We start from the raw sequence: 17436 nt of genomic DNA, 5'->3' as shown, positions 1-17436 counted from the left end.
CCTAATATAACTTCATCTTTTCCCTTCCCCTGGTTGTCCGGGATTTACCATGGTTGTCTTCTTTTTGACCTCCTGGAGAACAACTTAAGAAACACTGTGTTAGTGGGAGGCTTCAACCTAACCAAGATGTCTTGTTCTTCACATTATTACCACCTACGACTGCAGTTACTGAGATTAGTAAAAACACACTGACTCTATTCTCTCTCAAGTTAAAGAAAGCATAGTGCACAGAAAATAAGATTCGCCCTTTGGCCCATCTGCCTTCAGGAGACATAACCTAAAGCCATTCCCAGTCTATTCCCCCACATACCCTTACAAGGATAGTAGTGGTCTTCAACCAAAGACCTGATAGGTTTTATCTTGTGCTTCTCACCTGCTAATTAGCAAGACTGTTAACCTAGGCTTTTTTTTTTTTGTCTTTAGGCCACCATCTTAATGTGCTTTGTTATCATGTTTCAGGGGTTTTTTGTGCTTCAGCCTGACCAGATGCAGGTAGGAGACTTCCCTGTAGCCCCGGCTACTTAATTCTTTCCTCATGTACACCTCTACCTATAGTAGGAGGATTACCAACCCTAATTTGATGTTTTTACCCTTGTATGCTGAGGAGGGCTAAACATAGGGATGAAAATATTCTCTTTGAGCCCCACACTCCTCTTTCACATCCTCTGTTAAGTAAGTAGCTCCTGCTCAACTCCAGGGAGACTGAGTGTAGAGCTCACAGGGAAAGTATAAGCACTGGATTTTTTTCCGTGTCATGTATCATGGGAATATTGTCAAAGAGAGTGTAAGGCTTTGTTGTGTGAGCAATGAAATCAGAATCTCTGTTTATTGGTGACTCCCAATTATTTTTTTTTCCTTCTAAAAAAAATTATTGGGTTATAATTGATTTACAGTGTTGTATTAGTTTCAGGTGTACAGCAAAGTGAATCTGTTATACAAATACATATATCCATTCTTTTCTACATTGTTTTCCCTTATAGGCCATTAAAGAGTGACTCCCAGTTATTTTTTTAACCCCTTGTTCAACAATCCCCAATTCTTCCTTCTCTCCTTCCTTCCTCCTGGCTGTGACATTTTTTCCCTTGGTTGTGGAACTGAAGAAGATAAGTGAAAATGGGAAGGAAGAGCTCCCAATTGATTGGCAGAAAAACAGGTTCAGAGTGAAACTGGTTCCTTGGGATATTTGAAAGCTAATGCAGGGGAAATAGAGTCTTGGGTGTAAAGAGACTGAAAGATATGGAGTCATGCTGTACATAGTGTGATGAAAGTGTGTTCGGATGTGAGAGAGCATGCACACACCCAAATGAGGGCACACGCTCACACTGATGGTAGAACACTTGTAACTAATCCTCTTTCCCATGGTGTTCCAGGTGCTAAATCCCTTTTTGGTTCTTATCTTCATCCCGCTGTTCGATCTTGTCTTTTATCCTCTGGTCTCCAGGTGTGGCGTTAACTTCACGTAAGTGCACACTATGCCTTTGTTGCTCCAAACTGACTCAATATTTGCCCAGTTTGATAAAGAGTCAGTATCTTTTCTACTTAGTGGTGATTTGTTTTAGTTTATCATTTTTATGCTTCTGTTTATCCATGTTAGATTAAATGTCTATTAATACTGTAGGAAGGGAATTAGATCTAATTAATTCTTGTCATAGAGAGTCCAAGCCATTACCACAGACCAACGTATGTGATGTTGAAGAGTTAGGAGTATACTTCATGGAAAGTCAAAAGTATGTGAGATTAGGCTCCTAAACCACCTTGATGCTTTGTTCTTGAAAGTTGCCTCTTCAAAGAATTGCAAAGCCTTTGATGATAAGTTATCCCTTTAAATCTCCTACTGTCCCTATGAAACAAATGGGGGACCTCATAAGAGTGGGGATAGAATTGTCCCTAATGACTGCTTTTCCCCCAGGAGACATGTTATTCTTTGTAAAGTCTGACAGAGGAGGATGTTAAGTCTTCTCTGATTTCTGATTTAATAGCAATTTCCTTTTGATAACCACTTACCATATTCAAATGACCTTTTGTCATTTACTCATTCATTGAGCACCAAGCGCTATGCAAATGTGAAAGTGCAAATCTTGCTCTTAAGGAGTTTCCTGTTTAGGAAGGGAGCTAGAAAATATGCAACGTTAATTATTGCACAAGGTGAAATATGTTACTTGCCCTAAGAAGGGAAGCTAAGTGCCAGGGAAATGCAGAGATGGAAGAGAGTGGCCAGGGTCAAAAAGACGTCAGAAGAAGAGGAAAAGGAGGTAATAATATATAGTGACTGGTATATGGTAAATGTTCAGTAACCTGGCTATATTACTATTATTTTTGTGATTATGACATAATGGATAGAAAAACCATCATACACAAAGATAGAGGGAAAAATTTGGTGCATTACAGAGAACAGTTCAGTATGACTCTCAAGTAAAGGTAGAAAGAAGGATGTATGAGGGGAGTTCTAGGAAATACTTTGAAAAGTAATCGGGGCCAAATTAGGTAAGCTCTGGGGGTTTAGATTTTATTCTTTAGAGTCTAGAGTTTAGATATAATTGTCTGTCCCTTTCCTCTACAGATCACTTAGGAAAATGGCTGTTGGTATGATCCTAGCGTGCCTGGCCTTTGCAGTTGCTGCTGCTGTAGAGATAAAAATTAATGTGAGTACATAAATCTTAAGCTCCATGAGGGCAGAGCCATATCTATTTTGTTGAGTTTTCTGACTTGTTCAATCTTGATTCCCTGGGCCCTAGCACAATACCTGTTTTAAAGAAGGTGCAAAATAAGTGTTTGTGGTAAGTGAGTAGCTACAGGGGTAGAGCAGCAGTGCAAAATGAGCCCACCTCCCCCCTGAGTGATTCAGAGTATGTTGTCATGGAATTTTGAAGCACCAGTATCCAAGATAGATAACCATCTCTTTGATACCTTAGCAGACACTCAAATAAATAGCTTTTGGCAGATTAAATAGCCACTATTGGGGAATGGTGTGTGAGGCCACAGCTGAGTCAAAAAGCATGGAGTTTGTTTCCTGGCATCAGTGCTTGCTGTGTTGAGCTGCTGTTTCCCCCTCCAAACTGCCTTGAGAGTTTTCTAAGACAAAGGCTCTTTAGAGGTAGATAACTGTGTCCTCCTGACTAGATGAGCTAGGCTGTGGAGAGGGGACTGAGGCATGTGTTCTCGTTGTATCTGAAGTGTTGTTTGGTGGTAATTCTGATATGTGTTCCGTGTCCTTAGGAAATGGCCCCACCCCAGCCAGCTTCCCAAGAGATTTCCCTGCAGGTCTTAAATCTGGCAGATGATGAGGTGAAGGTAACAGTGCTGGGAGATGGAAACAATTCTCTGTTGGCAGAGTCCATCAGATCTTTTCAGGTGACGTATGGACTTGAGTGAATGAGAAACACATTCAGATTATGCGCCAAGGCAGCAGCCTAATACAGTGGTGAAGAGCATGCATTGTGGAGTCAAACTGCCCCAGTCCAGTTCCTGGTTCTGCCCCTCCCTACCTATAAGACCCTGCACAAGTCATTTGATGTCTAAGCCTCAGTTTCAGCATCTGTAAAATGGCAATAATTTTTATGTCATCAGCTGTTGTAAGGATAAACATTATATATGAAGTGCTTAGCGTAATGTCTGGGACATTATAAGCTCTCAACAGGTTGTAACCTGCATTATTATTTCAAACTGCCTCCTAACACACACCCTGTGGAAGATTCTGGCTTCCATCTTTTTACTACTGTATGATACATAGTCTGAAATATTCATTTAATAATATTCTTAAATAATAAATGTAATATACATTTATTGTTGAAAATTGGGGAGTATGTCAAAAGATATAAAAACCAGCTATAAATCCATCACATAGAGATAATCTTAGTTAGCATTTTTGTATATATGAATAAAAATACTAGTGTTGAAAAAGTGTTAAAATACTATATGCTGCATTGACCTTGATTTTTTCTTAACATTAACCACATCATAAGCATTTTTCCATGTCTTTAGATAAACTTGGAGAATGTGATTTTAATGACTACATAATATTCCATTCTGTGGATATATCACGGTTTAGTAAATTGTTTCCTTATAGTTATTTAACTTTGTTATTATTATACATAATTCTATAATGAACATCCTTACTCATAAATCTTTATTCATGCCTCTAATTACTCCTATGGTATATTCCTAGAAATGGAATTACTAGGTTAAAGGGTGTTGTTGAAAGTATCTGGTGATGTCACCTGCCGTGGGTTACTATGAGATTGTGATGTCCAAGATGGGGTAGAAGGTGAGTGTGACAGGCTCTTCATTCTACAGAAAATGCCACACTATTCCAAACTCCACCTGAAGACCAAAAGCCAGAATTTCCACTTCCAACTGAAATATCACAATTTGTCTGTCTACACTGAGCATTCTGTGGAGGAGAAAAACTGGTACACTCTGATCATTCGAGAAGATGGGAAAAGTATTTCTAGTGTGATGGTAAGTTGAGGAATGGCCTAGTTTCCAAATTTCTCTGAGTACGATGACTGGCTCATCAATATCTTACCAGGGACATGCCTGATGATCAGATTTTCTGATTATCAGTTCCCTCTTGTCAGCCGTAACTGACTTTTATTCCCTCTGTTGTAGGTGAAGGATGAAGAAAACAAAACAACCAGTGGGATGACAGCCATGAGGTTTGGATGTCAGGGAGACCCAGGCCTCTCTGTTCTCTTGAATCTTGGGTCTCTTCTCATCTGTGGGGCTTCACATGAAGAGGCCTCACATTCTATTTGTCTTGTACAGGGATTCTCTCTCATAGGATGCCAAGAGAATTAGTGTCAGAAGGCGTTTCCCAGGGCAGTGAGAGGCAAAGATTCAAAGCCACGTCTTTTGGCTGCTTTCTCATGTGGTATTCAAAGAGGACCCTGTATTTATGTATGCCCCCTGCTACATAAGTCCCTTCTGCCGAATTTTATCTACTTATCTTGCTCTTGGGAAAATAATCGAGTACTTCCCTCACTGTGATCACCAGAGAGTAGATTAGAAGTAAGCAAATAATCGTCCCTTCATTGTTGGTAGTTGAATTTCTTCTATAGTTACTGTGTTTTTAAAATAAAATTTAAAATAAACCTATAGAGGCATTATGGTTTAGGAAAGGTAACACACTTGGAGTCAAAAGACTTGGTTTTGAAGCTAGATAAGGCTGAAGGTCTTGTTAGACAGCCTGGGACAGTTACAGAGATGGAGCCCTGAAGAGGTCACTTGCTCGCTGGGGCAGGAATCTGACATGAAATAGACAGATGCATGTGCCTGTGACCATCAAGATTAGATGGTTGCTCTTGAGAATAGCGTTTTAGAGCAGAATTTTTAATGAAAAGTTTGAATTTACCTGAAGGGTGGAACAGTCATAATAATTTGCTTTTGCATATGCTTCAGAAAAAGTAAACAGATCAAAATAAGTAAGACAACAGTGAGGACAGGACTTCCCAGGGTCAGAGAGCAATGGGAACCTCCAGGAGGGATGAAAGGGAGCCATTTCTAGGTTAGTGCAGAATGATCCAGGAATCAACATCAAGGATTTTAGAGGGAACTGCCCTCCTAATCCCATGGGCCAGGGAGCAACGCAAATGCTACCACAAACCCAAAGTGAGGGAACAGTTTAGGGGCCCAGGTTCAAAAGGCTAGAAAGATGGTTCTGGAAGAGTCTGGGGTTATCTACAGACCCAAAACAATGATAGCTCAACCTACTGTGGGCTGGGAGTCTGAGTTTTGCATAAGTCAAATCAGACAGCATTTATAAGAAGATAAAGTATCAGTTGTATATAAATACTGGTAGGTATTTAAATATATATATACATAATTACTTTTCTTAGTGGAGTCTCAATTGATGAATTCCACCATTAGAAGAGGGAAAGAGGGTTTCCCTGGTGGCACAGTGGTTAAGGATCCGCCTGCCAATGCAGGGGAAATGGGTTCAATCTATGGGCCAGGAAGATCCCACATGCCATGGAGCAACTAAGCCGATGCACCGCAACTACTGAGCCTGTGCTCTAGAGCCTCTGAGCCACAACTTGTGAGCCTACGTGCCACAACTGCTGAAGCCCATGCGCCTAGAACCTGTGCTCTAGAAGAGAAGCCACCACAATGAGAAGCCTGCCTACTGCAACAAAGAGTAGCCCCCCTCACCACAACTGGAGAAAGCTGGTGCACGGCAAAGAAGACCAACACAGCCAAAAATAAAATAAAATAAATAATTAAATTTATTAAAAAAAAAAAAAAGAGGGAAAGAAATTGAGTGCACCTAAGGTGGGTTAGTGAGGACACTCAGACTGCCGTGGGAGATCACAATAGTGTCATCCCAGCTGAAATCAGGTGAGAGTGTGGCAGATAAAAAGCTAATACCTGAGGAAAGAAAAAGTTAGGGACAGCTAAGACTGTTACTTCTTACATGTGAGTTCGTTTATTCACCCAGTTAACGGTATACATCACGTACCTTTTATGTGCCAGCCACCATTCTAGGCACTAGACACTAGGCATACAGCAGTAACAAAACAGAAAAGGCCCCTGCCCTTCTCTCAGGTGGGAGAGTTTGTCTGATCTGCAACAATGTCTCTACCCTTAGGTTTGTTAACACTTTGCATGAAGAGGTCAACGTCTCCTTGGGTACAGAGACCTCCCTCATTGTTGATGAAGACTATGGTGTGTCTGCTTACAGAACTGTGCAAAGAGGAGAGTAAGAGCATTACCCTTGTGGACATTTTACTTTTATCAACAACTGTTTTTTTAAATGCTTTCTTTGCATATAGGTGTTTAGGTGTAACAGCTAATTCTAAATACACACAGACTCCTGCTCTTTTCGACCTTTGCCTCCTTCCCTCAGTCTCACCTTTTTTGCACAGATATGTTGAAACCATGCTTGTTGTGAAGGCCATACTGTGTACTCAACAAGGCCATCTCTGGGAGGGTTGCCAGTTTATTATTGGTTCCCACTCTTACCCTTTGATAACTCCTATTAACACCTCCTTACTTCAGGGGTATCCTTTCAGGTTCACTGTTTTATGCTGGTCCACTAATTCATAAGACTTAGAAGAGAAAAATACACAAGACTTAGATAAGAAAACTTAGTCTGAAGTTTACAAAAGAAGGCAATTTGTGCTTTCTGCATTCAGGTTTAAGGTTAAAAAAAAAGTACCCAACAGGCAATGAAAAGCTCAGAACAAGGGTAGAAAAAACCTGGCATGAAAATTATTCCCTCTTAAGATAAAGATAAATGGTAGCTTTACTGCTTGATTCACCATCAGTAGAGAGATTAAAATACTTTTTCCTCCAGAGATGGGAGTGCTTTTCTAAATGGTAATGTTTATTCTAATCTAAATTCGTCCTGTTCCAGATATCCTGCGGTGCATTATAGAACAAAAAATGAGGACTTTTCACTGAATTTGGGCCTATTAGACTTTGGTGCATTGTATCTATTTGTTATTACTAATGTAAGTAGCTCATGGCCACCCTCACTCTCTCCTTCCATATATGTTTATCTGTATTTATATCTGTATAACAATATCGTATCTATATCTATATAAAATCTATATCTATCTGTATCTATCCTGGGTTCCAAAGAAGACTGTGGCATGCAGCATCACATACTTCTTTGTAAGGTGTAAGGTGATAGGTTGCATAGTGACTTTAGAAAACCTACTAAGGTCTCTATGAGGACTTAAAAGAGATAATATTGGCAACAGGCACAGGGTCTTGGGGAATGGTAGATAAACTTTATCTTGAGTCTTTGCTTTGAGGTGACATGGTCTGCTCCAATCTCGTATGGCCCCAAGGACACAAAAATTATTTAGGTCTTGACTGATTCCACATGTAGGTTTCCTAGCTCCTTAGAAATTGATCTGCTAGCGTATCACAGTCTGAAATACCAAGACTGGTAGCAAGTGTCAATCTCTATACAGAGTCTGAGGGATCAGTTAACAGTGGTCCATCAAGAGCAATTGTCTCAGCAATCAGGGCATGATACTTCTCAATTGTGATTCTAATGTGAATCTTGATTCTAATTTTATTTCATTACTTTTGATATTGTATTAAATATAAAAAGAAGACAGTGAATAAGAAAAAGATGGAAAATTTCTGTGATGAGGATCATCTATTGTTTTATTTTTTAATAAATTTAATTAGCATGATATCTTTGGTATGCCATTTTTATTACAGCTTTATTGAGATATAATTCATATACCATACAGTTCACCCACTTAAAGTGTATAATGGTTTTAAATGTATTAACATGTTCAATATATGTTATATATTTAATACATATGTAGAATATATTTTCAATAATATGTATTCAATGGTTTTTAATAAATTCACAGACGTGTAATTTTAGAACATTTTCATCATTCCAAAAAGAAACCCCATATGTATTCATCAGTTGGTGGACATTTGGTTGTTTTCACCTTTTGACTAACATAAATAATGTTGTTGTGAACATTCATGTACAACTTTTTGTGTGGATGTATGTTTTCACTTCTCTTGGGTACATACCTGGGGGTGGAATTTTGGGTCACATGGTAACTCTATGTTTAACCATTTGAGGAACTATTAGACTTTTCCAAAGTGAATGTACATTTAACGTTCCCACCAATAGAAGGTGGCAATTTTTCCACATCTTTGCCAACACTTGTGTTTCTATCTTTTTTTGTGTGTGTGCATGTGTGTTATTGTACATCCTGGGGGAGAGTCATTGCACTATTTTTAATTTTTTTTCATCTTTATTGGAGTATAATTGCTTTACAGTGTTGTGTTAGTTTCTGCTGTACAACAAAGTGAATCAGCTATATGTATACATATTTCCCCATATCCACTCCCTCCCACCTTCCCTATCCCACCCCTTTAGGTCTTCACAAAGCATCAAGCTGATCTCCCTGTACTCTGTAGCAGCTTACTACTAGCTAGCTATTTTACATTTGGTAGTGTATATATATCAATGCTATTCTCACTATGTCCCACCTTCCCCTTCGCCTCCCTCCGATGTCCTCAAGTCCGTTCTCTACGTCTGCATCTTTATTCCTGCCCTGCCACTAGGTTCACCAGTACCATTTTTCTAGATTCCATATATGTGCATTAGCATGTGGTATTTGTTTTTCTCTTTCTGATTTACTTCACTCTGTATGACAGACTCTAGGTCCATTCACCTCACTACAAATAGCTCCATTTTGTTCCTTTTTATGGCTGAGTAATATTCCATTGTATATATGTGCCACATCTTCTTTACCCATTCATCTGTCAATAGACATTTAGGTTGCTTCCATGTCCTGGCTATTGTAAATAGTGCTGCAGTGAACATTGTGGTGCATGTATCTTTTTCAATTATGGTTTTCTTTGGGTATATGCCCAGTAGTGGGATTGCTGGGTCATATGGTAGCTCTATTTATAGTTTTTTAAGGAACCTCCATACTGTTCTTCATAGTGGCTGTATCACTTTATATTCCCACCAACAGAGCAAGAGGGATCCCTTTTCTCCACACCCTCTCTAGCATTTATTGTTTCTAGATTTTTTGATGATGGCCATTCTGACCCATGTGAGGTGATACCGCATTGTGATTTTGATTTACTTTTCTCTTATGATTAATGATGTTGAGCATCTTTTCATGTGTTTGTTGGCCATCTGTATATCTTCCTTGGAGCAATGTCTATTTAGGTCTTCTGCCCATTTTTGGATTGGGCTTTTTGTTTTTTTGATATTGAGCTGCATGAACAGCTTGTGTATTTTGGAGACTAATCCTTTGCCAGTTATTTCATGTACAAATATTTTCTCCCATTGTGAGGGTTGTCTTTTTGTCTTGTTTGTGGTTTCCTTTGCTGTACAAAAGCTTTTAAGTTTCATTAGGTCCCATTTGTTTATTTTTGTTTTTATTTCCATTATTATGGGAGGAGGGTCAAAAAGGATCTTGCTATGGTTTATGTCAGAGTGTTCTGCCTATGTTTTCCTCTAAGAGTTTTATAGTGTATGGTCTTACATGTAGGTCTTTAATCCATTTTGAGTTTATTTTTGTGTATGGTGTTAGGTAGCATTATAAGTTCAGTCTTTTACATGTAGCTGTACAGTTTTCCCAGCACCACTTATTGAAGAGGCTATTTTCTCTCCATTGTATGTTCTTGCCTTGTTTGTCATAAATTAGGTGACCATATATATGTGGGTTTATCTCTGGGCTTTGTATCCTGTACCATTGATCTTTATTTCTGTTTTGGCACCAGTACCATACTGTCTTGATTACTGTAGCTTTGTAGTATAGTCTGGAATCAGGGCACCTAATTCCTCTGACTCTGCTTTTCTTTCTCAAGATTGCTTTGGCTATTTAGGGTCTTTTGTGTTTCCATACAAATTGTAAAATTTTTTGTCCTAATCCTGTAAAGAATGCTATTGTTAATTTGATAAGGATTGCGTTGAATCTGTAGACTACTTTGGGTAGTATAGTCATTTTCACAATATTGATTCTTCCAATCCAAGAACATGGTATGTTTCTCCATCTGTTCATGTCATCTGATTTCTTTCATCAGTGTTTTATAGTTTTCTGAGTACAAGTCTTTTGTATCCTTAGATAGGTTTGTGCCTAGGTATTTTATTCTTTTTGTTGTGATGGTAAATGGGACTGTTTCCTTAATATCTCTTTCTGATTTTTCATTGTTAGTGTATAGGAATGCAAGAGATTTCTGTGCATTAATTTTGTATCCTGCAACATTTCCAAATCCATTATCTTTTTAATTATACCCATCATAGTGGGTATGAAATGGTGTCTTGTGGTTTTGATTTGTATTTTCCTGAAAACTAATGATGTTGAGCACCTTTTTATGTACTTATTGGCCATTTGTAACCTGCTTTGGAGCAATGTCTATTGAGATTCTTTGCCCAGTTTCTAATTGGATTGTCTGTTAATTATTGAGTTGTAAGCATTCTTTATATATTTTAAATGTAAGTCCATTATCAGATATACAATTTGCAAATATTTTCTCTCATTCATTAGGTTGTCTTTTTAACTTCCTTGATGGTGTCCACTGAAGTACAAACATTTTTAATCTTTATGATGTTCAGTTTATCAGTTTTTTTCTTTGGTTGCTTGTGCTTTACATCCAAGAAAACCATTTCCAAATCCAGTGTCATGAGGATTTATGCCCATTATTTTCTTCTAAGAGTTTTATAGTCTTACCTCTTACATTTAGGTCTTTAATCCATTTTGAGTTAATTTCTGTATGTGGTTTGAGTTTGGGAGTTAACTTCATGCTTTTGTTTGTGAATATCCAGTTATCCCAGCACAATTTGTTGAAGACTCGTCTTTTCCCATTAAATGGTCTTGACACTTGTAGAAAGTCAATTGACCAGAAATGTGAGGGCTTACTTCTGGATTCTCAATTCTGTTCCATTGTTCTATATATTTATCCTTGTGCCAGTAAAATAATCTGTTGATTACTGTTATTTTGTAATAAATTTCAAAATCAGGAAGTATGAGTTTTTCAGCTTTGTTCTTCCCTTTCAAGGTTGGCTTGGCTATTATGGATCCGGTGAATTTCCATATGAATTTTAGGATCAGCTTAGGATCAGAAGCCAGCTGGGATTTTTGATAGGGATTGCATTGAATCTATAGGTGATTTTGAGGAGTTTTGCTATCTTAACAATATTGTCTCCTGATCAGTGAACATGACCTGTCTTTCCATTTATTTAGGTCTTCTTTAAGAACTAAATTTTTTCAACAATATTTTGTAGTTTTTAGAGTATAGGTTTTACATTTATTTTGTTAAATATATTCCTATGTATTTTTTTTCTTTATGTTGCTGTTGCTCATGGAATCATTTTCCTAACTTTGTTTCTAGATTGTTCATTGCAAATATATAGAAATACAGTTGATATTGATCTTGTGTCCTGCAACCTTACTGAACTCATTTATTGGTTTTAATAGTTATTTAGTGGATCCCTTAGGACTTTCTACATACAAGATCCTGTCATCTGCATAAAGAAGCTTTACTTCTTTCTTTTCACTGTGAATGATCTTTTTTTTTTCTTGACTAATTGCTCTTGCTTGAACCTCCAATACAATATTGAATAGAAGTGGTGAGAATAGACATCCTCTTAGGGGGAAAGCATTCAGGCTTTTATCACTAAGTATGTTAGCTGTGGGGTTTTCACAGATGTTATTTATCAGGTATCAGGTTAAGTACCTTCTATTCCTAATTTGTTGTGGTTTTTGTTTGTTTCTTTTTTACTATGAAGTGGGGGTGGGGGTGAGAGTGAACATTGTCAAATGCTTTTTGAGTCTATTGAGATAATCGTGTGGTTTTCTATTGATATGGTATATTAATTGATTTTTCTGATGTTAAATCAACCTAGCTGTGTTAGTTTTCTAGGGCTGCTATAACAAAGCACCACAAACTGAATGGCTTAAACAGCAGAAATTTATTGCCTTCCAGTCATGAAGGGTAGAAGTCCAAGATCAAGGTGTTGGTAGAGTTGGTTCTTTCTGAGAGCTGTGAGAAAGAATCTGTTTCATTTAGCTTCCTTTAGCTTCTAGCGGTTTTCTGGCAATATTTGGTGTTTCTTGGTGTGTAGAAGAATCACCCTAGTCTCTGCCTTCATATTCTCATGGAACTCTCCCTGTATGTTTGTCTATGTCCAGATTTCTCTTATGAGGACACAGGTCATATTGGATTAGGGCCCACTCTAATGACCTCATTTTCCCTTGACTAATTATATCTGCAATGACCCTATTTCCAAATAAGGTCACATTCTCAGGTACTGGGGGTTAGGACTTCAACATATGAGTTTTAGGGGGACACAACTCAACCCATAACATTTGCATTCCTGGTGTTATTACTGTTTTTGTTTGTTCTGTCTCTTACATGCTGCTCAAGATAGAGGCTATACATATTGTTTCTGAATGCTAGGATCCAATAACTATCTAGAGTAGAGATCATAAATTAGAGGCCTGAGGGCCCAGTTCCTCATGTAGTTCTGTTTTGTTTGGTCTGTACAGTCTTGACAAAAATGATAATAATTATTATTAATTGATAGTATTTAACATTCAAGCGATTTCACCTCAGAAGCTGGATTCCTAACATTTCTTAAAAACAAAATCAGAAGACTTTGTAACAGCTATTACCATGTCAGTTGGCTGTTGCTAAAGTGGCTGTACACTTTAGACGGGGCTGTGCTGCCCAGTTCACCAGAGTCCCTATCATTCCCATTCAGCCTGCTTTGTTTCCTTAATTACCTGCCTGGGGTATTTGAGAATATAACCTTGATTTACAAGCTGAGGTCACTGTCTTCTATTAGGCTAAGAAAATCCAATATATGCCTAGGTATTGTTCACAATATCAACTGAAGCAACATTTGTCTGCTACATTTCGAAAGCAATGGCATTTGACTCAGAAAATCAAAGGTATTTGGACATCAAAGATGTTTGATTTCAGGGACTTTAGACTTTGATGTTTTAACTCTGCTATTTCTAATCTCATGATATATCCAAATATTATACCTGCTGTCTAATAGCACTACATAATAATGATTTTGCTCCAAGAAAAATATGTAATTCGAAAAACTTCATTCCATTTATTATAAGAAATATTAGTAAATATAATCTATATTAAAATAAAACCAACTATAGCTAAAAACCTGCATGTCTAAAAGTGATTTTAGATGAAAAAAAGCTTGTAGAATCGTGTATATTTCATAACATTAATAACAAAAAAATTGACCCTGAAAAGATTCTTTTAAATGAAATTTTACAGAAAAATTACATCTTTTTGACAGAATTTGAATGTGTAAGATTTGAATTCAAAAAGAATGGCCAGTAATAGAATTCAAAATAGCAGGTGGTATTTGATATGGATTTTTAAAAATTAATCAAGAAAATCTTCAATGTAAGGGTTACCAAGAAAATAATTCATTCTGATAAAAGTAATTTTAGTAAAACAGATATTTAAATGGAAAATGTTAGAAACAGCTTAATTGTATTTACATAGAAAATTGGACAAGGGATAAAAATTTCTTAAGTACATGCTTTTCTGAAAATTCATTGTGTTTGTATAATTCAGATGCCATTTTACATTTAAAATGTTGGCCAGGATCAAAATACCCAGTAGGTCAAAATGGTGGGAATCTAAACTACAGTATCAAAATAGACTACCGTTTAAGGGCTCTGCAGTAATGGTATCTGATTGACTGAAGCCAGGAAAGTGAGTGCAGTGTTACCAAAAGGAATTTCAGAAAACTAATTTTGTAGAAATTGGTCAATCTCTTGACAGTAGCACAAGGCTGAAAATACGAGTGGATGAATATAAGATCATAAAATGTTGTAGGCCAGGACTATTTACTTGAGACTCCTGACAAGCCCATTTCTTCTTTCCCTCACTAAGACCACCAATCAGGGTCCTCAGGCCTGGAAGATGGAATACATCTCAGCCAACAAAATGTCCATCGCATGGCAGCTACCACAATATGCCCTTGTTACAGCTGGGGAGGTCATGTTCTCTGTCACAGGACTTGAATTTTCTTATTCTCAGGTAGGTTTTTGCAAGTGGAAAGTGGAGGTGGAGCTATTGCTCAGAGGATGGAGTTTTAATACTGGCACTGCCTTAATTAGGTATGTGACCCTCGTCAAGGCCTGCATATTTTTTGGCCTTAGATTCCTTATAATCCTGAACAGAGCATCAACTTGATTTCTAGGATCATGGCAGGCTGGATCCTTATGCTGTTTGGGATCCAGAAAAGGATACTTAAACATTAAGAATAAGAGCTGTGGGATCAAACTGCCATGTTCCGATTTTGGCTGCACACCTAGTGTGTAACCTTGAGCAAGTGAATTATCATCTCTCTAATGCTATTTTTCTCTTGTATAAAGTAAGAATAGTGATAGAACTTACCCCTTAGGGTCGTAATGAAGATTGTATGACATAATGAATTACAATATTCAGTTAAGAACTCCATCTTACAGTTACTGTGAACATTACCATCCCCTGAATCAATGTGGCAGGTGAACTTAGCAGGGGAAGTTCAAATCTGGAAGTTTTCATGGGAGGAGTTTTCTGGATAGATGCATGGGGCATGAGGGTGGTGTAGAGAGTTTGTTTACTCACAAGTCTGTGTCCTCTCTAGGCTCCCACTAGCATGAAGTCCGTACTCCAGGCAGCCTGGCTGTTGACAATTGCAGTTGGGAACATCATTGTGCTTATTGTGGCGCAGTTCAGCAGCCTGGTACAGGTACGGACCTAAGGGAAGCAGGAGCACGTGTGTACCCAGCCATTTCCCTCCAACTCCCTCTCCTCCCTGTGTCTCCCACATTCCCCACCCGCCCTCTGACTTGAGATGGATTAGATATTAGGAAGGAAAATAGACATGTAAGTGGCAATAATGACCACCATAGGCACATGGGAGGAGAGGCCAGTGAGCCCTGTCTTCTCCTACCAAAGCTCTTTGAAAACAGGTGACCCTGGGTGAGTCTGCTCCCCAGTCTTCATCCTATAAAGATCCCTTTAGTTTCAGGTTCTCCATATTCTTCTCTTATATATATTTCTTCCTGCAGTGGGCTGAATTCATTTTGTTTTCCTGCCTCCTGCTGGCGGTCTGCCTGATCTTCTCCATCATGGGCTACTACTATGTTCCTATAAAGCCAGAGGCTATTCAGGGGTCAGCAGATAAGCAGACTCCGCAAATCCAAGGAAACATGATCAACCTGGAGACCAAGAAGACAAAGCTCTAATGGCTCCCTGGACTCTGCCCAGACCCCGGTTCCTGACTCTGGTCTTGGCCATCACCACCTTCAAGCATTTTTCACTCCGACTTGGTTAGAAGAGAGAAGTAGCATCATATCTGAGATGATCTCCTCTATTTTCCTCCCATGCTAGAGGCATTTCTAGGACTGGGTTTCTCAGTACATTAAAGCAAGGCCCCCGAGACTCTATGTCTTCCCATCTGTCAGTGAACTCGCTACACCTTGTGTAGTGTTGCTAAAGCTGGCCTGCTATCTCCAAATGGCCATGAAAAACACAAATGTATAATTGAGATTAGTGTCTGTGGTTATCAAAGTTATGTAGGAATTCTTTCACCTGCCATTTAGAACTGATGACCCCACTTTTGGAAGTGCTGATTTAGGGGCAAAATTGCAGCATAACAGAGAAATGGTATTTCAAGTCTCTTCATTAGCAGTGTAATTGTACTGTTTACAAGGACCTCAAGAATTAGTATGTCTGGTGTGATCTGGTCCAGGGCCTGGCTTATCGGCAATCCAGATTTGCTAAGATTTTAGTAAATTTTTCAATACAGATAGTAGGAGACAAAATGACATTTTATTAACCCACAGGATAAGATATATCTTTCTGATAGTTATTTTATCTACTAACCCAAACGCCCCTTTCTCAGTACTGATAGATCCCTGGAAACCAAATTAAAGATAGTAGTAAACATGGTTCTGGAAAACAGAACAAGTATAAATTGTACAAGTCCTGGTGAGCCATTCTTCTACAGTGTACATTCTTCTTAGGGACTACAATGTTTCAGCCCTAGACTGTGCCCTCCTGTGGACAGTTGTATAGACACTAATGCCTTTTCAATGTTGTTGTGCCAGCTATTTTTTATTATTACACTGTCTTGCTTATTGCAACAAATATTTAACAGTATTTTTATAAATACAACTTCCTTTTTTTATTAGTACTTCCTTCAGCCTCAAAGTAGTGGATCTGTTTTGATAATTTTTCCCTATTTTACTTTTCCCAGAATTTTTAAATGCTGTTTCTTCATTTAGGCCTGGATTTCCCTGTTTTCTTAAAAAAAAAAAAAAGTGATCTCAATACTCTAGATTTGAGCTTCTAAAATGGGAATGCTCAGTGTGGGGCACGGTCCCATATCAGGATTCTAACAAAATCTGGAGGCTGAGGGAAGGAGTGGTAGAACATGATGGGGTTTTGTTTGTTTGTTGCTGTGTTGGTGAAAAAAGTTGAGAAATATTACCTTGCACACAATGAATGAATCAGTGGATAGACATAGGAATATCGTGACTTTACAGTGTATTGGTGGGGGAAAAAATTCAGAACAGCTGTCCTAGAAAGCCTCATTTCCATTGGTTTTGCTCCATTATTCTCATCTAGAACTGTGTTGAGTCAGTCTCATGTTGTAAATGTAACAAGGAAAGTTGCTCCAGTTTCTCAAGCTTTAATACTCTAGTATTAATTACCAAGTTTTCAGAAGTACTGAAGTGACAGCAACACTATCCAGTTTCCACAGACATCTTATTATGAACCTAACTGCACTTCTTCAGAAAATACTGTGTTCATTTTTGAGCAGCTTTAACTCAATCTGTCCTGTGAGCTATTGTTTCAAGAGATACTAACAGTGCTCTGTGAATAAAAGTTTCTATGGATAAATACATTTTGGAAATGAAGCATATTATATCCTCTTCTTAACACTTGCGTATTAAAGACTCTGCGCAATCC

General features: G+C 38.1%; 1 protein-coding gene across 2 annotated transcripts in view; it reads left to right on the top strand.

Annotated features, from left to right (window-relative positions):
* The window catches only part of LOC130830112 (solute carrier family 15 member 2-like), a 31503-nt gene extending 15410 nt beyond the window's left edge, over positions 1–16093 (top strand). For both annotated transcript variants that reach the window (XM_057697070.1, XM_057697071.1), the window contains 11 exons: positions 460–492; positions 1371–1459; positions 2561–2642; positions 3217–3351; positions 4294–4458; positions 4609–4655; positions 6584–6694; positions 7352–7448; positions 14365–14511; positions 15104–15208; positions 15531–16093. In XM_057697070.1, coding sequence (XP_057553053.1) covers positions 460–492; positions 1371–1459; positions 2561–2642; positions 3217–3351; positions 4294–4458; positions 4609–4655; positions 6584–6694; positions 7352–7448; positions 14365–14511; positions 15104–15208; positions 15531–15707 — 1188 coding nt within the window. In that variant the 3' untranslated portion in view covers positions 15708–16093. The remainder of the gene's footprint in view (positions 1–459; positions 493–1370; positions 1460–2560; positions 2643–3216; positions 3352–4293; positions 4459–4608; positions 4656–6583; positions 6695–7351; positions 7449–14364; positions 14512–15103; positions 15209–15530) is intronic.
* Positions 16094–17436: the final 1343 nt, after the last annotated feature.

The sequence above is a fragment of the Hippopotamus amphibius genome, chromosome 10 (genome assembly GCF_030028045.1).
Source record: "Hippopotamus amphibius kiboko isolate mHipAmp2 chromosome 10, mHipAmp2.hap2, whole genome shotgun sequence".
NCBI lineage: Eukaryota > Metazoa > Chordata > Mammalia > Artiodactyla > Hippopotamidae > Hippopotamus > Hippopotamus amphibius.
The sequence above is the reverse complement of the archived record's forward strand: the minus strand, read 5'-3'. Positions and strand labels throughout refer to the sequence as shown.